This window comes from Danio rerio, chromosome 17 (genome assembly GCF_052040795.2).
Source record: "Danio rerio strain M-AB ecotype USA chromosome 17, GRCz13ab, whole genome shotgun sequence".
NCBI classification, from domain to species: domain Eukaryota; kingdom Metazoa; phylum Chordata; class Actinopteri; order Cypriniformes; family Danionidae; genus Danio; species Danio rerio.
This window is the reverse complement of record NC_141037.1, coordinates 48,685,682-48,710,514: the sequence shown is the minus strand read 5'-3', so window position 1 is coordinate 48,710,514 and position 24,833 is coordinate 48,685,682. Positions and strand designations below refer to the sequence as shown.

The 24,833-nt window shown below is 35.1% G+C and overlaps 2 protein-coding genes across 15 annotated transcripts in view; both read right to left on the bottom strand.

Moving 5' to 3' along the window:
* Window positions 1-1,618, bottom strand: part of ktn1 (kinectin 1) — a 75,757-nt gene extending 74,139 nt beyond the window's left edge. For 7 of the 9 annotated variants that reach the window (XR_015512463.1, XM_087288656.1, XM_087288659.1 and 4 more), the window contains exon 1: window positions 1,431-1,570. The gene's annotated coding sequence lies outside the window, so the exon portion shown is untranslated. Of the gene's footprint in view, window positions 1-1,430 lie in introns of all 9 variants that reach the window. The other 2 variants (NM_001309329.1, NM_200081.2) reach the window with 1 other exon arrangement.
* Window positions 1,619-7,868: 6,250 nt separating this feature from the next.
* msh4 (mutS homolog 4) overlaps window positions 7,869-24,833 on the bottom strand; it is a 31,229-nt gene continuing 14,264 nt past the window's right edge. For 3 of the 6 annotated variants that reach the window (XM_087291009.1, XM_087291010.1, XM_087291013.1), the window contains 13 exons: window positions 22,915-22,982; window positions 22,119-22,193; window positions 20,630-20,694; window positions 19,694-19,863; window positions 18,630-18,766; window positions 14,830-14,933; window positions 14,613-14,737; window positions 14,267-14,467; window positions 12,480-12,598; window positions 11,323-11,451; window positions 9,486-9,660; window positions 8,716-8,804; window positions 7,869-8,622 (listed from right to left, as the gene is read on the bottom strand). In XM_087291009.1, the coding sequence (XP_087147135.1) occupies window positions 8,422-8,622; window positions 8,716-8,804; window positions 9,486-9,660; window positions 11,323-11,451; window positions 12,480-12,598; window positions 14,267-14,467; window positions 14,613-14,737; window positions 14,830-14,933; window positions 18,630-18,766; window positions 19,694-19,863; window positions 20,630-20,694; window positions 22,119-22,193; window positions 22,915-22,982 (1,658 nt within the window). In that variant the 3' untranslated portion in view covers window positions 7,869-8,421. The remainder of the gene's footprint in view (window positions 8,623-8,715; window positions 8,805-9,485; window positions 9,661-11,322; window positions 11,452-12,479; window positions 12,599-14,266; window positions 14,468-14,612; window positions 14,738-14,829; window positions 14,934-18,629; window positions 18,767-19,693; window positions 19,864-20,629; window positions 20,695-22,118; window positions 22,194-22,914; window positions 22,983-24,833) is intronic. The other 3 variants (XM_087291011.1, XM_087291012.1, XM_087291014.1) reach the window with 1 other exon arrangement.

Here is a 24,833-nt window from a genome sequence, read left to right as displayed (position 1 = left end):
AGATTGAAACTAACATCTAAAAAAGTATATTAATAAGTTAATACTATTTTGATTTTATGAGACCTTTAAAAATAACAAAATTAATATAAAAACAGCTCAATAAAGAATCCTGTAATATGTTTAAAGCTTTCCTAACTTTATAAATGATTATTTGAGAATCAAGTGGTGCTTGTAAGGAATTGAATGCAAGCAAATTACAACTGTTTGTAACTGCAGTCAAAATCTAAGCTCACAGTCGATTCAAGAGAATAGCATTTTGGAAAACTCCAAATCAACACAGAACAGATTTTCAGAAACTATTGTTCACCATAAAGATTTTGGGCCTCAACCAAAACTCTAATTAACCCAGAACACAATTCCATTGAGAAAGAAACTCAAATTAAAATAAATTAAACAATTCTGGCATCCCATAGCTCATTGCTGTTTACGAATCACAATGTCAGCCGCATCAAACGGATTGTGAAGGCACTGTGTAGTACAAGAGTTTGAATGATTCTGAAATTGACTTTCCCATTAAATCACATTTTTTAGACATACATGTATCCAGTTAAGTGTACTAGTTAACAGATTTAGGATTAATAATAAAATTCAAATGTCCAATTCATGTGCTCTTTAAATAAGTCTGGAACACATGTTCCCTGCCATGAGGCCTCCTCCCAGTTCTTTAAATGACAGCTCAGTGCGCATACACATGCTACTATTAAAAGCCACACATCTACTACTGATGACAGATAATGCCCTCTGTTACCCACATGACGGGGAAATGTGCGTTGCACCAGGGCTACTAAAAGGACAAAACTTCAAGGCAAAACAAGAGACATTCGTAGTAAAAGGGGTATTTGCAGCAGGTCTACAATACAGCACACACCTTTACGATAAGATAACAGTAGTGGAGCGCAAGTAGCAAAGTCCTCACAGAGAGAGAACCTGAAAGAGCTGCATGGCAGCCAGGGTTTAAAGTAGGTCGGGGCGTTTAATAAGAAACTGACTGACACCTGACTGACCACCACATATGACTGACCGACTAACTCAACCAGCGCGTGCTTGACTGTCCACTCGTGTGTTTCCACACTTGACAAGGAACTGAGAGCTGCAAACATGAGGAATGATCCGCATTATCGCACTCATTAGGACCACTAGCTTAGCTTAGCTGGAAGGAGAGAGGCGTGGACTGATCAAGCATCATCACAGGCTTAAGAGCATTCATCGTTAGCATAGCGAGCCCGTGTGCTATCGCCCGACGGACAGCAGAGATCTCAGCTCTCTGTCAGTTAAATGTAAGCCCTGCTGCAGTAAAGGTGTGCCCGAGAACCGGTGGATGAGTATCGGAGCAGCAGAGCAGTAGGCCCGTGTGATCTGCTCCATCCACTCACTCTTTCACGCTTCACTTCACTGCAGATAGCGCGAGCTGAAGCCGCTGCTGGACGTACCTGCGGTAGTGTGCTCGCTGCTACTGTTGTTGTTGTCGGGATGCAAAGGTGTTCCTGAACGGGAAGCGCGGTGGACTGCGGCTCCGGCCCGGTTGTTTCGCTGTGACAGTTCAGGTCAGTGTGGGCTGAAGCAGCACTGTGAAAGGGGAAGACGGAACTCCGCCTGTGAGAGACCGGGGTGACGAGCCGCGCAAATCTCGCGAGAGCAACTGCTGCTGCTGAAGGGGTTGGGCATTTTAAGAGCTCTGTGGGTTTTAGATTTAAAAGGATAATTCACCTCCAAAAATAAAAATGTACTCACCCTCGCGAGGTTTCTAATCCATATACGCTTTTTTACTAAGCACCAAAGAAGATTCATTCATTCATTTTCTTGTTGGCTTAGTCCCTTTATTAATGCGGGGTCGCCACAGAGGAATGAACCGCCAACTTATCCAGCAAGTTTTTACGCAGCGGATGCACTTCCAGCCACAACCCATCTGTGGGAAAAATCCACACACATTCATCCACTACAGACAATTTAGCCTACCCAATTCACCTGTACCGCATGTCTTTGGACTGTGGGAGAAACTGAAGCACCCGGAGGAAACAAACGCGAAAGCAGGGAGAACGTGCAAACTCCACAGAGAAACACCAACTGAGCCGAATTTCGAACCAGCGACCCAGCGACCTTCTTGCTGTGAGGCGACAGCACTATACTGCGCCACTGCCAAATAGATTCAAAATATCTTTTTTGTGTTCAACAGAAGAAGGAAAGTCAAACAGGTTAGGTAAAGAGTGTAAATAGCAAGTAAAGTGTGAGTAAATAGCTACACTACCTGTCAAACCGCTTGTCACCAATCCAAGTTTTAGAAACAACAAATGATAACTTGACTTCTAGTTGATCATTTGTTATCAGAAGTGGCTTACATGAAAGGCAAAGGCCTTTAGATTATGCTTATTTTACCTTAATAAAATTTGATCATGCTTTGATTTTTAATGTTTTCATTAGGACAGTAAGGTCTGACTTTGATTAGACAAAAGTCTTGTCACTTCAAGTCCTGGTGCAGTGGAAACAGAATGAATATTGTGTATGACTCCCATGAGCTTGGAGGACTTCTCATACATCTCTGAAATGACTCAAATAACTTAATAATTAAGTGATCTGGAATGGCAAAGAAAGCGTTCTTGCAGAACTCCCAGAGTTCAAGAGTCTTTGCATTCATCTTCAATGCCTCCTTCTTCATCTTCCCCAGGCATGCTCAATAACAGGCCCGGATTGGCTAATCGGGAGGACCGGGAGAATTCCCGGTGGGCCGGTCCGTTTTTTGGCCGCGAGGGCCGGTGTCCCTAGTTCCAGAATTGGTTGCTCTCAGCAGTCACACTTTTTAAAAATAATTTATTTATTTACTTGACCACAGCCTTCTTATTCATTATGTTACCGCAGCTCTGCTCTTTTTATCTATTTTCTCGTAGCCACGTGAGCAGGATGCAGGTTAATGATGATATAACTACATAAGTCACCGTTAAACGTACAGCTGTTGTGGTACAGTGGTTAGTATGTTAGATTATGACGCGGCCAACCTGGGTTCGGTCCTTATTTAAATAACAATTTTTTTTTTCATTTTTATTGTTAAGACAATACTGTAAGGGTTGTTGAACATTTGAAGTTCTAAAAGTGCTGTTTTCTCAAAAAAAAGACGTGATAGTGTAATTAGAAACTGAATTGGAAATAACCTTATTTTAATATAGTCAGTGGTGAACTAAGGTGGGCCGGTCTGAAGCTAGAAACTCCAGGGCTGAAAAAGAGTCCCACTCCGGCCCTGCTCAATATTGTTCATATCTGTTGACTGGGATGGCCAATCCTGGAGCACTTTGATCTTCTTTGCTTTCAGGAACCTTGATGTGGAGGCTGAAGTATGAGGAGCGTTATCCTGCTGAAGCATTTGCCTTCTCCTGTGGTTTGTAATGTAATGAGCAGCACAAATGTCTTGATAACCCAGGCGGTTGATGTCGCCATCCACTCTGCAGATCTCTCACAAGCCCCCATACTGAATCAAACACAATCCATGATTTTTACCTTGACCAAACTTGACTGATTTCTGCAAGAATCTTGGGTCCACGTGGGTTCCAATAGGTCTTCTGCAGTATTTACAGTATTTGTCATGCAGTGAGTCAAAGAGAACAAAATCGTCACTTTCTGATAAACTAGCGGCAAAAAAGAAAAAGTGCGAGCCTTTTCTTATATAATAAATTACTAACGCCTTAGAATAGGAAAACAAAACACTGAAAGCACAGGGGCTTCTGGTGGCGTGAGACTGTCGACATTCATAATACCAAAGCCCTTTGATGACAGACTTTGGCTGAGGGATTTTAGAACCAACCCAGCCTTCACCAGACGTCACAGAAGTAAAATATTGGACTCCAACATCAGACTAACTTAGAATTTTGGTTGGATAAGAAAATCCGGTTGATGTCAGAACCCAACGTCAATTTGAGCTCAGACCTCAACATCAGGATAAGTTTTAGTTTGTTCACGACACAACATAAAATCAACCAAAGGTCAACGTCTAATGCTCTTAGCTAATGGATGTCACATAATGACAATAAAGTGATGTTGAATTTTAGTTAAGTAATTACCCAACATAAAACCAACCAAAGATAAATGTCTACTGATGTTAGACTTTGACGTTGTATGGAAGTCAAATCATGATGTTAAAATGATGTTGGATTTTAGTTAGTTAATGCCACAGCCTAAAACCAACCAAATATCAGCGCCAGATGACATTGGTAGTAGGTGCCATCTGACATCGGTACTAGACAGCAAATTGACATAAAATTTTGGTCACCTGACGTTGCAATCAAAATAGAAATAAAGATCAATTATGTTGTGTGGCAAATGATGTGGTCTGTCCGCTGGCTTGTCCATTAATGCTGTCTCATGGCATATGTTTTTGTTATGACATGATCTGTTAAAAACAAAATCATATTATTTTTTATCTACATCCTAGACTTTATTCTGTAAATGTGTTTCCATTGTAGTTTATGCGCATTTTGTCTTATCAAATACATTGTTTATCCTTTTCAGTTGTGATTGTAAGATCTTTATTTGCACTTTCAAAATTCATGCAGTTTTGAAATTTCCATCAAGCATTTTTTAAAGAGATACTCCAAAATTTGTAAGGTGAAAGTGGGAGACTACACCCATTTATTATGGAATTGTCCTGTTATTAAAGCTTATTGGGCAAAAGTAATTACTTTTATGAGCCGTATGTTTGGACTTCAGCTACAGTTGGATCCACTATCTTTAGTTTTAGGTCTCCCGGTTGGACGTTTGCCTGACAAATTCACCAAATGCTTATTTGACATTTTAGCCTTTGCTGCCAGGAAAAATATACTGTTAAACTGGGTCAGTGTGATAAACCCCCATATTTAAAAGGGTAGCACAATATTATTAGGAAAATGATTCGCTTAGATTTTCTTACCTGTGTAATTCATATGTCCACTGAGGCTTTTCATGAAGTCTAGACTCCTTACTTAGACCTTATTGATGTTTCATTAAGCTGCATTTTGAGTGATGGTATGTCATAATTGAATTTATGTATTTTATTTCATTATTTTATCGTTATGTTTTTTCTTTTTTCTCATTATTATCATTGCTATTATGCTATTATATATTTATTGTAATTTTATTATGCATGTATGTACGTATTCTGTTTATTAATTTAATATTATTATTATTTATATATTTTTTAGCTTTGCATTGTTAAAATGGCATTGTCTGTTGGTGTTTTAATGTGTTTTGTGATTAATAGTTAAAATATTAATAAAAAGATGCAAAAAAGAGATACTCCAAAATTAACTGTAAAAAATATCCATGACAAAATTTTCAGTTTTTAATGAAGGGTTACGAACCATGCTTTAAGATGCACATTGCAACCTAGTATGATGAAGTGCGAAATGAAAAGATGCTGTTTCACACATATTTGTTAAATCTTGTCTTTCTATTATTCCTACATTTCATGATCACACTGGTTTGTTTCCCTGCATTTGGCTCACCTTTTGAAATGCTATCTAATGTAAACTAAAATTTTATTTTAGTTCCCTCCAACAATTTTAGTTATTTTAATTATTTTTCTCCAAATTCTCTTTCCTTGTAAACTGTGATAGACAGAACACGTTGTGATATAAAAGGTATCAAATTAAGTGAGAATATCTGAAAAATTCCTAGGAAAATTCAGTTTTACACCTTAAGTTTGTCTGTGAGCTTTTCAATTTGTCAGTGCGCTAGTAAGATTGAATAAGTGATTCTTTTTGCAAGTCACACTGCATCACCAGTCTAAATAAGCAAATCAATGAAAGAATCATTGTCAAATAATCCATAACCAATGAAACATTGTCAATTAATCAAGATATTTCAACTTGAATCAGTATATGAGTTGATTAAATATGAATATTAGATAAATGAATGATTAACTGAATGAGTTGATCAGTTGAGTGAATGATTTAATGACTCTAATATAAAGATGTTCACTTGTTGCCACATCATGGTGTAACAATATAACAAGAAGAATCCCTGAAACATCCACACCACTAACAACTACTTGTAAATGGGTTAGGGTATTGGCAACACTGAGGATTTCTTAAATATATTGTTTTGAAGCAATATCAAATTAATCAATGCCAAATAGTGATGAGAGAAGCAATTAAACCAATTGCTTTACAAACATTATTCACTTTCGAAACATTTAAAAACACCACATGCTAGGGCCACCTGCTGGTCAAAACGTAAATGCATTACAGCAGTGTTTCTCAACCCACGTTCCTGGAGGACCACCAACACTGCATGTTTTGAATGTCTCCTTTGTCTGTCACACACATTACAGGTCTTTCAGTCTCTGCTAATGATCTGAATCATGTGTGTTTGGTTTAGGAGACATGACAAATTTGCTGAGCTGGTGGTCCTCCAGGAACATAATTGAGAAACACTGCAATAAAATATGCATTAAAGAGCCCCTATATGGGTTTTTGAAAATGACCTTCTATGCAGTGTGCAACACAGCTCTAAGTAAAGTGAAATATCCAGCTAAGGCTTAAATTTGAAAGTGCACGGTGTTTAAAACTATTGATTCATCAAAAGAGTCGACTCATAGTGGTTCCAATAAATCGCCACTGTAACAAGTTTTTAGGCATGCTGGCATGATGTCGATACGGAATTCAAGCCCCAGCCATTTGTTGCGCTTCGCAAACCTGGGGAAATTGAAACCCTAACCCACCCACAAACACTGTAGAAAGAAAAAGAGGAAGATAAACACTGTAGCAGATCCCGGATGAATCATTTCGCAAAGACGCTGTGCTCTTAAGTGTGAGGGAAAGGTTGTGTTAATTCCCAACCCAAAGATGAGGCTGTGAAGAGTCAGAGGTTCAAGTTAATTTTTGAAAAATACCTCAGCATTATAGCCCCAGTCTTGTGCGGTGTTCCCGTCATTTTTCGGATGAGTGCTTCAGCAATCTACACTTACAACAAGGGATTTGTTGGCCTTTGTTAAAAGAAGGATCAGAAAAGACTATTAATTTCTGATTATCGACTGTTGGCTTTGTCAGAACTTTACAGGACACAGTTCATGGACCAGTTTTTTCCTCCATTTTACAAGTTTAAGTAAATGCAATAAAATGGTTGCCCCTTGTTTTCTCTAGCTTGCAAATTATGTATTTAATTGTGTTATGTTACTTGTAACCATTGTACTGTATCTGGTTAACTCTTTATATTCTCATACCGCGTCTGAAGCCCCGTTGAAAATACACCATGTGCCGCTTTGTTTATGGATTTAAATGTGTTTGTGAGCTTGCGATCTACTTGCTATGATCGTCATCAGCTGTCCCAACGCATGTGCGGCGGTTAAGTTTCAAAATAGTTCAGCTTTTGCCACTGAGTGGATTAATACTGAATATGTGTCACTGTTTTTACTTAGTTAAGAATACAGCAATATGCTGGTGTTAAACTGCTTTGCTTTAATGCACTCCAGCATGACCTCACACATACACTCTGCACTCTGTCTACTTGTTGATAAGCCGTGCTGGGCATCTCTCTCTATCTCACACTGAAAGCAGACCAATCAAAACAGGGTGGGTCATCAGACCATCAGCGCATATTAGCCTCATGCTAAAGAGGGCCTTGGGAACACATGAATCGCTGAACAAATTATATAAGAGTCATTGGGGTAATTAGGTAAAAATAAATGCATATTATAAGACAATGAAAGTGATTTTTGACCTTGCATGCACATCAGACTGTTGCTAGAGACCCCAAAACCAAAATATGACCCTTTTTAATGTGTAATAGAGGCTCTTTAAAAATGACTTAAAAAAACAACACATTGCAAACGTTGAAATGAATTGTCATACTGCATATAAAACAAAGTCTAATAGACTGCTACAATACATAGACAGAACTTCTTAATATTGAGGATGTCAACATTTGCATTTAATAGCATTGGTGTTGTGCATGAACATGTTTGTTTGCTTAAACATTTATATTGAACTCATTAAGCACAGATGTCCTATAGTTTCTCTATAGAGAATGCTTTTAAAGCATTAAATACACTTTTAACTTTGGTCTCATGCTAAAACAGCATTAAATAAACAATTCAACAATTCATTAAATTAACAAATTATGTACACTGTGGGTATGGTTTAAAACTGATCTAAAACTAATCTCCTTATATTTTCCCAAAATGACAATTTTTTCACACTTATCGGATTCTTACGCCTTTAAGAAATTTGTTGTTGTTAAACTAAAAAGAAGATATTTTGAAAAATGTTTGAAAACTGGTAGCCATTGGCATCCATATTAGAAAAAAAGAATACTATGGAAGTCAAAGGTTACTGGTGTCCAACATTCTTCAGAATATCCTCTTTTCTGTTCATCAAAAGAAAGAAATTCAAACAGGTTTATAATAACTTTTTTTGTTTTTCCAAATGTGTATTTTATCCTTTTGTTTCACCATCACAGACCTCACTCCTCAATCTCTACCAACTCTGTAGCATTTTCTTTTATCATCTGAATCTCAGCCAGATATTGTGTTTTCAGTCCTTTCAAGTAGTGACGTAGGCTCGCACGGTCCAGCTGTGAGTTACGGGCGGTCTGCACCAGTCGGGTGGCTAGACGATAGTCTGCTCTCTGTTTAAGAGTGGCAGGATCACTATGATGCTTAGCCTGTGGTCAGAATGATTGAAACAGGGTCAATAGCTTTATATGAGGTCTGCACAGCTAGAATGTTTTAATCATCTGTCATCAAAAGAAACAAACCCAGAGCTTTTGGTTGATTTTATCTGCAACAGTTTTAGCCTCCTGAATGATGTCTAGTGGTAGATTGGTCATCTCTGCTGCCCTTATGCCTAAACAAACAGCAGAAAATGTGTTGATGTCACTTATGTACAGTTGAAGTAAGAATTATTAGCCGCCTGAATTATTCACGCTTCTGTTTATTTTTTCCCCCAATTTCTGTTTAACGACGAGAAGATTTTTATAACACATTTATAAACATAATAGTTTTAATAACTCATTTTTAATAACTCATTTCTTTTATCGTTGCCATGATGACAGTAAATAATATTTTACTATAAATTTTAAGACACTTCAATACAGCTTAAAGTGACATTTAAAGGCTTAAGTAAGTTAATAAGGTTAACTAGGCAGGTTAGGGTAATTAGGCAAGTTATTGAATAATGTTGGTTTCTTCTGTCGACTATCGAAAAAATATAAATAACTTAATGGGGACAATAATTTTGACCGTAAAATGGTTTTTAAAAATTAAAAACTGCTTTTATTCTAGCCAAAATAAAACAAATAAGACTTTCTCTTGAAGAAAAAAATATTATCAGTGATACTGTTAAAATGTCCTTGCTCTGTTAAACTTCATTTGGGAAATATTAAAAAAAATAAATAAATAAAGGGGGGGGGGGGGCAAATAATTCTGACTTTAACTGTATATAGGACATTCAACATACATATGATTGGATTTCAACCATTGTGCAACCATAGAATAGGTTGTTTAAAACGTGTAACAATGATGACACCGTAGTTGCGCTCCTCTGAATGTCCTCGGCTGAGCTGGTAGGTGTAGACGACCCTCTCAGCTCTTCCATCTCCTGTGCGGATGTGCTGCACCTGCATGTGCTGGTTCTCCACGTTGGGGTAAAGAGTTTGCAACTGGCACAGCTCAAGAAAGTGTGTGGCAAAGAGTGTGAAGGCCTGCAGGACAATGTTTTTTTTTTTTAAACAAACTTCATTCATATTGTCATTATGAGGTATTGTTTTAATTAGATGCAAAATAATGAATTTAATCTATTTTGGTAAAGTTTTAAACATGTGAAATAATAAACAAATAAATAAAGCACTGTACCCATATGGTAAAAAATATATATTAAATATATGTTAAATATGTTGCATCTGTGTTGTACAATAAAACACATTAAAAATAAATATATTTCTAAATATATTTTAGGGTGAAGAAAATATAATAATATAAATATAAAAGGTGACCTACAGTATTATGCCTGTTTTTACAAGATAAAATAAGTCAAATAAGTCTCGGATGTCCCTAGAAAAGGGAAACGTGGAGTTTTAGCTTAAAATACCCCACAAATAATGTTTTAAAACTCTTTAAACCTAACCCTTTAAGACTTTGATCTTTATTGTGCCATTTTAGTTACTGTTGCTTTAAATTCAAATGAGAACACTTTTCAAAAGAGGGCGGAGCTACAAGAGCCTGTGTGTTACATGCCTGGGGTGATGCTCTGATGTCCCCTCCTCCCCTTTCCGTTTTTATTTGCCGTCTGCTGTTCGTCTTAAATCTAGGTGTTTCAATTGGCAAGCAAAGTTTTCACGAGAGGACCAATCAGAAGAAGATGGGGGTCATTTAAGCGCTCTAATGAAGACTCGGACCAGATGGGGGATCCTTGTCTCTTGTCACTGCTCTGGTTTTCTGTGTGACATTTATGTGCCTGTCCTGTTCTCTGGTTCACTTTAGTTTTCTTGAGTTGTACATCTATTCAGAACGTCCATGCTAAATCTGCTTAAATCTACTAAAAGGGAAGTGAAAGTGAAGTATGTCATGTGACTTGCATTCTCTGTCAATCTATAAGGTCAGAAGGGGGTGCTACCTTTTGAATGTTTGTCTAGTGAGTGCAGTTTAGTGTGGCGTGTGACGCCGTATGTTTTTTTTTCTATTTTCATATTTCTCTTTAGCTATTTAGAGGTGGAGGAGGGATTAGTTAGTTGCTGTTTATTCTGTTTTTTATTAGATTTGGCACCACTTATTTCCCTTCCCTCAATTGATTTGTTTACTTATTTTGTGTTTAATGTACACATTTGTAAATATACTTTGCGTAATTAAGTGTTCGTTTGTTCTTTACTTCTATTGTAAATAAAGAGAACCACTTTTTGCCACGTCTGTTGTCTGTGACGATCCATAGCAGTCTCATGGGAATTTAAAAAATATTGGGTTGTCATAATTATGTTTGGCCCTTTTCATGGGCCAAATGGGGCGTAGCAGCAAATTGAAAAACAAGACTAACTTTTTATGCAAATAAAAGAGAGATGGTCACTAATGGGCAGGACTTTTTAGCGTCAAAACGTTTAAAGTGTTTCTGCAAACTGTTTTTATCAAGTGTTTATAATAAATAGATGAATGAATTTTTGCTATTAGAAGCTGGTTAAATTCATATACTGTTGCCATACAGCTGTGTTTAAACCCCTTATAAAAAGTATTTTTGCATAATAGGTCACCTTTAACTATGTTGATTGGTTGATGTGCAATAAAACGTATAATTTTTTTACTATGAATATTTACTTGCTTTGTAGTTTTTCATTTAATTTTATGTAAATACAGTGTTAATAAATAAAAAAAGTCACCTTAAGATTAATGAGGAATTCACAGACACTGTGGCAGATGCCAATGCCCTCCTCTGGACTGGTGCCTCGACCCAGCTCATCAATAATGATCAGAGAACTGTTGGTTGCATTGTGGATGATGTAAGACACCTAAATGTGCAGTTTTGAAAAAAAAAAAAAAAAAAGAAAAATATACATACATCAGGTCCATAAATATTGGGACATTGACACAATTCTAACAGTTTTGGCTCTATACACCAACACAATGGATATGAAATGAAATGTGTGCTGCAACTACAGACTTTCAGCTTTAATTTGAGGGTATTTACATCCAAATCAGGTGAACGCTGCAGAAGTTACAACAGTTTGCATATGTGCATCCATTGTGTTGGTGTGTGTATATATATATATATATATATATATATATATATATATATATATATATATATATATTCATTCATTTTCTTTTTGGCTTAGTCTCATTATCAATCTGGGGTCGCCACAGCGGAATGAACCACCAACTTATATAGCATATGTTTTATGCAGCAGATGCCTTTCCAGCTGCAACCCATCACTGGGAAACACCCATACACTCCTACATTCACACACATACACTATAGCAAATTTTAGCTAACCCAATTTACCTGTACCGAATTTCTTTGGATTTGTGGGAAAACCGAAGCAACCGGAGGAAACCCACGCAAAAAAGGGAAGAACATGCAAACTCCACACAGAATCGCCAACTGATCCAGCCGAAGCTCGAACCAGGGGCCTTCTTGCTATGAGGCGACAGCCCTACCTACTACGCCACCGCGTCGCCCATCTGGGATCGCCACAGCAGAATGAACCGCCAACTTATCCAGCATGTTTTTACACAACGGATGACTTTCCAGCTGCAACCTATCACTGGGAAACATCCATACGCACTCATTCACACACATACTCTACAGACAATTTAGCATACCCAATTCACCTGTATCACGTCTTTGCACTTGTGGGGGAAACCCACGCGAACACAGGGAGAATATGCAAACTCCACACAAAAATGCCAAACCAGCTCGAACCAGCTACCTTCTTGCTGTAAAGCGACAGCACTACCTACTGCGCCAAATATATACAGTATTTATATATTTCTGATTGCATGTGCGATAATCTTAATGCATCTGTCTAAATCTGACCTCTTTCATCTCAACCATAAATGTAGAGGAGTTGGTCTCAAAGTCATCGTCCACTCCTATTCTTGTGAATATCTGATCCGCAATACGAACAGAGGCGTACTCCGCAGGCACAAAACATCCTAGTACAAAGAAGAATGTGTAAAGAAGTGTATTTGGATCCTGCAGGATTTAGAGACAGCTGCTAAATCATGCACAAAGCACATGATCCTAAAATTTACCCCAAACCTACTCATCACCACACACAACCTCTTACATTATGTCAGTGACATAAAGAGTAATTTCCTCTTCATTAATCAACTTTTTGTTACAAAAATATGTGCATGTACAGTTGCAGTCACAATTATTAGCCCTTAAAATTAATTTTTACAATATTTTTCCCCCAATTTCTGTTTAACAGAAGATTTCTTCAACACATTTCTAAACATAATAGTTTTAAAAACTCATTTCTAATAATTAAATTATTTTATATTTGCCATGATGATAGTACCTAATATTTTACTAGATATTTTTCAGTATACTAGAACTCAAAGTGACATTTAGGGCCCTATCATATACCCGGCGCAATGTGGCGCAAGGCGCGACGCAATTGTTGTTTACTAGTTTCAGCTCAGCGCAAGAGTCTTTTTGACTTTTTGCCCCATACTGTTTAAATAGCAAATGCATTTGCGCTCATATGTGCGCCCATAGGTGTTCTGGTCTAAAAAGAAAGGCATGTAAGGGTGTATTGCTGGCACGTTGCTATTTTGATAAACTATTATAGATTTTTTATAGACCAGAACAAAACCAGTCTATTGTCCAGCACAGAGTGCGCTAGATGTTCGCCTGGCTTACACATTGCTTAATACACACAAGATGTAGAGCAATATGCAAATATCTTTACAAATGAAAAAGAATTCAAATTTAAGGATATATATATATATATACATATATATACATATATATATATATATATATATATATATATATATATATATATATATATATATATATATATATATATATATATATACATACACACACACACAACAGTTATGTCTGGTTCTCAAATCTAATTGGCTAAAAGCCGTGCAATATTCTGCAATCTCAGAACTCCTACAGCCTCTTTACAGTTTGTGTATTACTTCGCACACATACAGCCAGCAAAAAGCAGACACTACAGATCTAAAGTTTAAGTTTTTTTTTAAGTTTTAACTGTTTTAACAGCTGTTTAACTGTCAGTCTATGATTTTAATCCAAGGCGGAAGAAAGTAGTTCCTCATACAAATGGGGTTTTGAGACTCTCCATGTTTGATTTTGTTTTTATATACACAATTATGTCGTCAAACTTGTATAAACGCAATATCACACGAGTAGCAGTGCGATATGGCTGTATATCAGCACTGGTGGATATCCTTTAGGATCTAGTAAAAGATTATGTACTGTCATCATGGCAATGATAAAATAAATCAGTTATTAGAAATGTGTTAAAAAATATCTGCTCTCCATTAAACAGAAATTGGTGAAAAAAATAAACAGGGGGCTAATAATTCCGACCTCAACTGTATATACTGTAGGTAATTATGTATGTGCATACTGATATATGTGTATGTATGTATATGTTAGCATGTTTGTTTCTGTTAAATTATTGTTCTGTATTGTATATATATAAAAAAAAAAATATATATATATATATTTATATATATATATATATATATATATATATATATATATATATATATATATATATATATATATATATATATATATATATATATATATATATATATATATATATATAAATTGTGTACCTATCTGAGCCATTATCTGGACAAGGGCCACCTGTTTCAAAAAAGTGGACTTGCCACTCATGTTTGGGCCTGTTATGATCACAAAATTGCTTCCCTCTGAGATGTAGCTGTTGTTAGAGATGGGCTGTTGCCCAGAAATGCGCTCCAGGACGGGGTGGCGACCCTGCTGTATTGCCAAAGTATCTGTGAATTCAGGACGCACTGCAGGAAACAAATATCCTATTTATTATATAAACATTTCAAGGAAATCAATTGCACTAATATCTGATAAAGCAGACTAAATACACTCTTATGAATGTAATAATCTATATTATGACCATTCGGCCCCTTAAACATTATACATTACCGTAATTTGAGATGGTGCAAGCATTAGCCAAAGAGAGCAGCATGTCCAGCATTGAAACAACATCAGACAGTTTGTACAGGCAGTGGATTTGTTCATGGACTTCATTCAGTAGCTTGGAAACCACCCTAAATATGATAAGTACACATCATGTATGGCTATTATGGTACATTTTTTATCCTTGAAGTAGTCTTACTTTGGTCTAAACTAGTATACTCACACATAAGACATGTGGAAAATGTCTTTTAGGGCCTCTTCACAGTGGTCGTTCATTTTCATGAGGTCTAAAGTGGTGAAGCTGAAGTTGTTCTTTTGTTTAGAAACCTGTAATGTTGAGTCCAAAGTCAGACATATATGATAATAGTCAGAATTTTTTATTTATTTATTTTTTATATTTGACAGTGAACCATAAACATCTCAGTTTTATAGAATGGTTAAATCATTTTATTTGGTGTGGATGTTATTTATATATATATATTGGGATTTATAATTTAATAACAAAATATATAATATCAATTTTAAGTTTATATATCCCAATTATCTGTTAATAAAATTTAAATGTTTATTTTTATGATTAAATCTCTGTAGCTGTTATTTTACAGAACATATAATGTAATGTAATGCAATGATGAGATATAAACATGCAAATAAAAATTACTAAAAGGCCTGATGTATCATATTTGATGTTTATACCTTTTAACATGATTTTACTAAAAAAATATATTGTTTAATAATCAACTAAAGCCAACTAAAACATATACTCTTGTTCTCAATCTTTTCCATTCATTTCAATGGATAGTCAGTTTTGACCAATAAAATGGGACCTACAGTATTTCAAAATTAAAATAAAGAACAAAACTTGGGATCATTATATGCTGATGTTGGCGCCAATGGTGTAGTGGTTAGTGCATCGACACATGGCACTTCAGTGTTTACGCCAACCCGAGATTGATTCCCGCCTCAAGGTCCTATGCTGATCCTTTCCCTTTTTCTGCTCCTTATGCATTCCTGTTTATACATTATATTATATTATTCTCTTTATTTTATATATACAGTTGAAGTCAGAATTATCAGCCCATTTCGATTTTTTTTCTTCTTTTTTAAATATTTTCCAAATGATGTTTAACAGAGCAAGGACATTTTCAGAGTATGTCTGATAATATTTTTTCTTCTCGAGAAAGTCTTATTTGTTTTATTTTGGCTAGAATATAAGCAGTTTTGAATTTTTTATGAACCATTTTAGTGACAAAATTATTAACCCCTTTAAGCTATATTTTTACTCGATAATCTACAGAACAAACCACTGTTATACAATAACTTGCCTAATTCCCCTAACCTGCCTAGTTAGCTTAATTAACCTAGTTAAGCCTTTAAATGTCACTTTAAGCTGTATAGAAGTGTCTTGAAAAATATCTAGTAAAATATTAGAAATGAGTTATTGAAATTATATATATATATATATATATATATATATATATATATATATATATATATATATATATATATATATATATATATCCTTTGAATTTTTGTTCTTTTTTAAATATTTCCCAAATTATGTTGAACAGAGCAAAATAATTTTCACTGTATGTCTGATAATATTTTTTCTTCTGAAGAAGATTTGTCTTATTTGTTTTATGTCGACCACAATAAAAGCAGTTTTTAAATTTTTTTTAAAGCTAATTAAGGCTAATTTAAGCCTTTAAGCAAATTTTTTTTTTCGATAGTGTACAGAACAAACCATCGTTATACAATAACCTGCCTAATTACCTTAACCTGCCAAGTTAACCTAATTAATCTAGTTAAGCCATTAAATGTCACTTTAAGCTGTACAGAAGTGTCTTGAAAAATATCTAGCAAACTATTATTTACTGTTATCGTGGCAAAGATAAAATAAATCAGTTATTAGAGAGGAGTTATTAAAACTATTATGTTTAGAAATGTGTTGAAAAAATCTTCTCTCCGTAACACAGAAATCGGGGGAAAAATAAACTGGGGGACGAATAATTCAGGGGGCGAATAATTCTGACTTAAACTGTATCTTGAATGGATCATCATAAAATTGAAAAACTAAAATGTTGCTCAACCCAATTTGTTTTACTTAGAGTAATTAATCTATCTATCTATCTATCTATCTATCTATCTATCTATCTATCTATCTATCTATCTATCTATCTATCTATCTATCTATCTATCTGTCTGTCTGTCTGTCTGTCTGTCTGTCTGTCTGTCTGTCTGTCTGTCTGTCTGTCTGTCTGTCTGTCTGTCTGTCTGTCTGTCTGTCTGTCTGTCTGTCTGTCTGTCTGTCTGTCTGTCAACATAGACAATGTATTTACAGTTTTTTGTTAGTCGCTTTGGTGCAATTCTCACAACATTATTATTTACATTTGCACAGCAGTTAATGCATTTCTCAAAACAATTACAGTTTTTCTCAGTCGCTTTGGTGTATTTCTCACCACACTATATACATTTGCACAACAGTTAATGCATTTCTTAAAACAATATGTCATTTGTGCACATCATAGTAGCAGTTTCTCATTCCTTCCAACACATTGCAGATGCTTTTGGACATGCATCAATTGCTTTCATACAACTCTCTGCTGTTTTATATCATTATCATTTGCTAATGTCATGACAGTCAAAATTAACTAAACTTGTGAATGCTGAATAGTCATTCCATATAAAAATAATAGTCCTCATTTCATTACTTGAGTCATTACATACAAAAATGTTGAACTAGTTGTCAAAATCAGTCCAGCAAATCTTATCAAAAAATGTAAATCTTTATTTTCCTGAAAATGACTTCAAAATTTAACAATTTGATGAATGATTTACAAACCTGTGTATGTTTTAGGTTCAGTTGCAACATGTTTACAGTTGTGCATAGCTCTGCCCAAATAAATGTTATGTTTGTTGTAAATAAGGGTGTGTTTACAGTTTTTCTCAGTCGCTTTGGTGAGTTTCTCACAACACTAGTGCATTTCTGCACAACAGTTAATGTGTTTCTCAAAACAATTAGTACAAACTGCAAAACCTAGCTGGTAACCTGCAAAAGTGCCTCACATGCTCAAAATGGATAGTTCATTCCTCAAAAGCAAGTATTGATGTCAGTGAAATTGTCAGTGTCAGATGAAAAGTCCTGACACCATTGTTTATGAACAAGATAGTCAAATGGTTTTGTCATGTTTTCATTATGACAGTTTACTCCGTAGATTTTTTCCAATGCAAAAAAAGTCAGATTTTTTGACACTTCCTGAAAATTCTCAAGACAGCAACATATACAGTACTGTTTGCACAGCCATTTGAAAACTACAGTAGAATTAGACATCACTGCATTTAGTGAGGTGTCTGAGTACAAGACTGGATATGTATGTTTCACATTTCTGTTGCATTTGCTCTTTGCAATTCTAATTTATTCACAGTATTGTGCAAAAGAATAAATTCAGCCTTATTTACAACAAACATAAACTTCCTTTGGGTAGAGCTGTGCACAACTGTAAACAATATTGCAGAACATATTGGAACTGAACCTAAAATATACATAGGTCTGTAAATCATTCAGGAAATTGTTCAATTTAGAAGACATTTTTAGGGGAAAAAAGATAAAAATTTGTTTGAATAAAATTAGCTTGATAGATTTTGAAAACTAGTTCAACATTTTTGTATGTAATGACTCAAGTAATGAAATGAGGACTATTAGCTTTATATGGAATGACTATTCAGCATTCACAAGTTTAGGTAATTTTGACTGACATGACAGAAGCAATTGATAACGTTAGAAAACTGCAGGGAGTTGTATGAAAGCAATTGATGCATGTCCAAAAGCATTTACAATTTGCTGGAAAGAATGAGAAACTGGTTTTATGATGTGCACAAATTACTTATTGTTTTGAGAAATGCATTAACTGTTGTGCAAATGTAAATATTGTTGTCAGAAATACACCGAAGCAATTGAAAAAAACTGTACAGTATATATAATATATTGAACACTTATTAAGGATTGTAAAGACTTTGGCTCACTTTGATGAACTCGTCTGGTAATTTCCCACCAGGCAAGGCTCCCCCCTCCAGCTTCATCTGAATAAAAAAGCCACGTGCATTGCTGAAACTTGTCCGGAGCGGAAGGTTGTGCTTCTCTCCAAGCTGAGCCACTAATCCTGATCAGCACAACACAACAATAATGCTGAAGTTCATAAATAACATGTTGTCAACAGGCTGGAATATGAAAAGTTTTACTATATAAACCGCAAAACTTATTGTGGCATTTGGCAAACCAGGTCATCATGAAAGTAGTTTTGAATCAGATTTTTCCTTACTAATAGTTATGTGTAAATAGCAGACCGATTCATGATAAGCTGGTGGTCATTCAGATTATTAGTGACAATAGTGTAATTTAAACAACCCTTTTTGAGAGATGAAAATGCTGATTATATGGTTCTGACTGTGACTCAATGTGTTTTGGCTGGAAATTATATTTGCAACCTACAACACATGATGAAGTAGGAAGATCAGGGGGAGGAGTCAGAGTCAGCAAGTTTTACTTTAATAAAAGTTCTTCTTTCTTCAATTTTTCCCTTTTAATGAGTAAATGAAATCTTGCATGTCTTAAGCGTGAACTTGCGTAGTTTCTTGTATCACTTCTCCTTTATGTTATTATGAAATGTTTGTAGACCAGGCAGAGATATCAGTAATACTTCCTCCTACCTTGGAAAATTGTGCAATCTGGAGTAGTTAAAGCTGATGAATTGCCATTTAAAAGGATAGTTTACCCAAAAATAAAAAAGTATCTCACCATTTACTTGAACAAAAAAGAGGTTATTTTAAAAATGCTGGTTGATGGTACCCACTGAGTTCCATTGTAGAAAAACAATTAATATGGAAGTCAATGTTCAAAATAACATCTTCAACAGAAGAGTGAAACTGAAACTGGTTTTTGGTAGAGATTTCATTTTTTGGTGAACTATCCCTTCAACAATAACCTGCACATCCATTCACCTAATACACACAATTGAACATGTACACATGTATAGACATCACCTACATATTATGTAACTGTACACATAAGTGTACTTTAGAGGGCTCACCTGCAATGTCATCTACCACCTCGGTGTAAGCTCTTCGTGCAATGTCCAGAAATTCACTGACGTTGGGTCGCACAGCGTAGCACTTCTGCGTGCGCATGGTCAAACTGCCTTTCATGTAGCTGGTGTCATCATTAATCAGAGATTTGATATGATCCAGAATGCTGTTAAACCTAAATCAACACGAATAAGAAACAATAAACATGGTGGACTGTATACATACTGTACAGTTGAATTCTTAGCCCCCTGAATCTTTAGCCCCCCTATATATTTTTCCCCCAATTTCTGCTGAACAGAAAGAACAAATTTCTAAACATAATACGTTTAATAACTAATTTCTAATAACTGGATTCTTTTACATTTGCCATGATGACAGTAAATAATATTTTACTATATCTTTCAAGACACTGGTATTTAGCTTAAAGTGACATTTAAAGGCTTAGCTAGGTTAATTAGGCAAGTTAAAGTTAATTAGGCAAGTCATTGTATAATGATGGTTTGTTCTGTAGAAATTAAAAAAAGATTTAGCTTAAAGGGGCTAATAATTTTACCTTAAAATGGTTTTAAGAAATTTAAAACTGCTTAGTTCCAGTTAAAATAAAACAAATAAGACTTTCTCTAGAAGAAAAAATATTATAGGAAATACTGTGAAAAATTCCCTAATCTGTTAAACATCATTTGGGAAATATTTGAAAAAGAAATACTCACAGAATATTCTCATAATTTTGACTTTAACTGTATATGAAAGTATGAGCTGTTTTATTTCTATATGCACAATCCTATGTCCACTGTTTTATTTCTATGTACAAAACATTCTTATTATCTCTGCTTACAGAGCAAGCTGATGCTTCATATTAAACTAACATGGTCAGTGCGGATGTGTGCAGATTTGCAAATACTGTATATACTTCACAGAGCTGACAGCATGAATATGATTACCTGCAGTCTTCAAGTGATTTACAGTACGCTGTCAGCAAGTGCGTTGTAGAATGTTGCAGCATCACCTAATCAAGGAGAAATGTAATTACTGTTATGTGGTATCCTTGCAGCTGTGCCTTTTTTTAGGCTTTCTCGAGCAAGTCAGAAAATACAATCAGTAAATAACTGTAACACTGATATTGTTACAAAGCTTATGCTATTTTTAAAATCATGATTTTCCAAAATAACAAAAACAATAGTAAATCAGGTCAGTTAAAAGTCCCATGAAATTAAAATTAATTTCATTTCTTAAAATTTTTTAGATGTTAAAATTAGTATTGTTAGTGTTTAGGATATCTATTAGCTAGTGTGCTCCAAAACAATGACAAAATTCATGTTTAAAAGATATAACTGCTATAAACTTGTAAAGCTTGTCATTTGTCACATCCGCCTAAATGGATAAATGTTTTTTTTCACGTCACCTCAGTTTCTCATCAAATCTTGACCAATCAAATGCTCTGACATGCCCCGCCCCTTCAAGACGCTTTACAATCTTACAACTTTTACGATCTATGCGCAAAGTCTAAAGCGCAGGGCTCAAAACCATTAAGGGCGTTTCTGAATCCTCTTTTGCTAATTTAAGGACGGAAAAATACGCTCTGCACTGCAGATCATGGTCTAACCGGGTTGTGCTTATTCTCTTAATGAGATATGGGTGTATTTTGAGAATAAACCAATCAGAGTCTCCTCTCCTATTCCCTTCAAGAGTCAGTTGCGTTGCACCATGGTGCATTTGCTATCTACATGGCGGACTTTGTAAGTGGAAAAAAGCGCATTCTGATTTCCAGCAAATGAATAAACAAGCAATAACAATGAAGTGTGGTCAAAAAACTAGTTATATCCAAACACACGTCCTACGCCCCATATGGTCCAAAACCTAACAGGTGGACAAATCTAAGTTTGTTTTTAATAAAACAAATATAAATATGCATATAATAAATAATATTACTAGTAATAATAATAACATTATACTAAAAGCAAGTTGTCGTGAATTAACTGAAAAATGCCCCCGAGAGGAGGTAGTGGTTTTTATATTTATGTAGAAAGTGACCATTTTTGTAATATTTTAATCTTTTAATTCTTTTTCAATTGTGAAGATATTTGCGTATTGTTTTAAGCAATACGTATGCGTCTAATGAGCACAACTAACACGCTCTGCGCTGGACTTTAACCCTGCTTTGTATAGCAATGGATTTGCTATTTAAACAATGTGGTGGAAAACAACAATAGCACAGGGTGTATGATAGGGCCATTCGTGTTTCAGTTGAGATTACGTCAAACACTGAATAAAAATGCACATTTCAAAGCACTTCACGGGACCTTTAATGTTGAATTTACATTATTGGCAGTTGAAAATATAGTAAAAACAAATGAGTCATTAGTCAGGTCATGGATTTATGTGTAACTGTTGTTTGATAAAATTGATCAAAAATGTATAGACAAAAGACACCTTGAGCGATGGGACCAGTTCCACGATGTGCTTCAGCTGAATAACTTGTGTTATTTTTGCTTCAGCCACTGCAATCTAAAAGGCAAACCACAAAAATCTTTGCTTATCACAAATAAAACTCTAAGCTATTAAGCACTACATGAAATGAGGATGATTGAAAAAAAGACAGCTTGAATTAACAAGATAAATCTTTCGCATGTTACTTTAGATTTTCAATATGCTAAGATTCATTCATTCATTCATTCATTTTCCTCTGGTTTAGTGCCTTGTTTACAATGCTAACCACCGAGCCGCTATGCCACCGAAATGCTAAAATGTTTGTTTAAATATGTTAAGCTATTTTTCCTCTTTTACTAATGATAATACATTTATTTTGATACTATCAAAGGTTCGTTCAGTGATTTTAAATAACCTTTTTGGCTTGATTAAAACCAGTGAACAAATAAAATTTTACCCTTTTTGGACAACCCAAAAATATTCTCTCACGAATGATATTCTAGATCACAGGTGTCAAACTCAGTTCCAAAAGGGCCGCAGCTCTGCACAGTTTAGTTCCAACCCTAATAAAACACACCTGATCAAACTAATTGAGTCCTTAAGGCTTGTTTGAAACCTGCAGGTAAGTGTGTTGGAGCAGGGTTGGAACTAAACTGTGCAGTGCTTCGGCCCTCCAGGAATTGAGTTTGACACCCCTGTTCTAGATCATAAAGGAAGCATTCTAAAAGAAAAGGTTGAATCAATGACAAACTTCTTTGCTCTCTAAAGAAAGCAATGTTTAGAAATAAAGTGTGCCTACCGTCTCTTGCTTTGGGATCTGAACAAGAGCAGACAGCAGCTCATCTATATCCAGGAAGTGTGCAATGGCTGTGAATAAAAGACAACATCAGTAATGTCCCGCCATGGTGTGGAGCCATGAGCCAAACATTAAGACATCTGATTGATATGTTATGATTGTGGGTGCAGTTCCGGGTAGATGTGATCCAGGTGCTTAAGAGCTACTGAGATCATCATTAAATTGCACAACACGTAAGACCTATTTTGGTTCACACATTAACAGTTTTCTGTTAATGTCTGCTTTTAATTTACATTTGTATTTGTAAAGGAACAACTTTTTTAAGAAGCCCATTTCTAAATAGGCTAAAATAATAAAATAAAATTGAACTTAATTTAATTTAAATATCTGAGCAAGCTACTCACTCAGCTAATCCCAAGTTACAACATTTCTGTTCAACAAAATGACTGGTTGCACTTTACAATAACAGTACATCCATAATAATGTATTAATATGCAAACTAAACATTACTTCATTATGGACTAATGATAAGATAATGTATGCGCATATCCCACATGAGTTAATTTGTGAATAACGGCTGCCTAATTACTTGTTAGCATATGCTTGTTTGTTAACAAATGTATTAATTACCACAATCGTTTATACTTAATTTAACCATGATGAACTCATGATATGTTAACGTATAATTATATCGTGACTTTACTTGGAGGGGCACATCATCATTAATCCATTCTTAACTACTAAAAAACACCTTATGCATGTCCGTCTAGTGGGTTTACACTGAATAACAATAAAAAAGTGTTCTGTCGACATCAACATGATCAATTCAAACAGGAGTTCATGAGTAGCTAAGGATGAGTTAATGAAGATGTGCCCCATCAAGTAAAGTCATGATATAACTATACAATAACAGCTGTTGAGCTTATGTTGGTTATATTTGGCTTTAACTTAAATGTTAAGTAATATATTAACAACATATACTAACAAGTAAGTAAGGCAGCTGTTAGTGATTAGTGAGCGCCTTAACTCATCACATAATAACTCATTACAGCGCCTTAACTCATCACAAATTATTAATACATAATTGTTCATGTACTCTTATTGTAAAGTGTTACCAAATGACTGAATCTATACCTTTAGGCCTCCCTCCTTATGTAAAGAATATTGTCCCAGTGGGTCACTCTTTACAAGCATTTTATGTTACCGTTCAAACACCATTAGAGTGTAAATCACAACATCATCCCGCTGTTGCAATCCACATACATGCTGTTTATGAATGCGATGCAGTAAAAACCCAGTGAACATTTAAAGATGATAAATTGCAGGCATCAAAGTGTGAATTGAGCAGAACAGCTTGAAACAAAAGTTCCAAAAAAGCTAATTCTTTATCTACACTACTTGTCAAAAGTCTTGTCGCCTATTCAAGTTTTAGGAACAACAAAAATTAACTTGACTTTCAGTTGATCATTTGATCATCAGAAGTGGCTTATATGAAAGACAAAGGCCTCTAGATTATGCTTATTTTACCAAAATAAAATATGATCATGCCTTGATTTTTAATTATTAAAAATTAGGACAGTAAGGTCTAACTTTGCTTAGATAAAATTCTTGTCACTTAACAAAAATAATTCACAGAATAGAATATAAAATCATGGTGCAGTGGGAAAATAATTAATATTATGTATGACTTCCATGAGCTAGAAGGACTGCATCCATACATCTCTGCAATGACTCAAATAACTTATTAATAAAGTCATCTGGAATGGCAAAGAAAGCATTCTTGCAGGACTTCCAGAGTTCATCTAGATTCTTTGGTTTCATCTTCAATGCCTCCTCCTACATCTTACCCCAGACATGCTCAATAATGTTCATGTCTGGTGACTGGGCTGGCCAATCCTGGAGCACCTTTACCTACTTTGCTT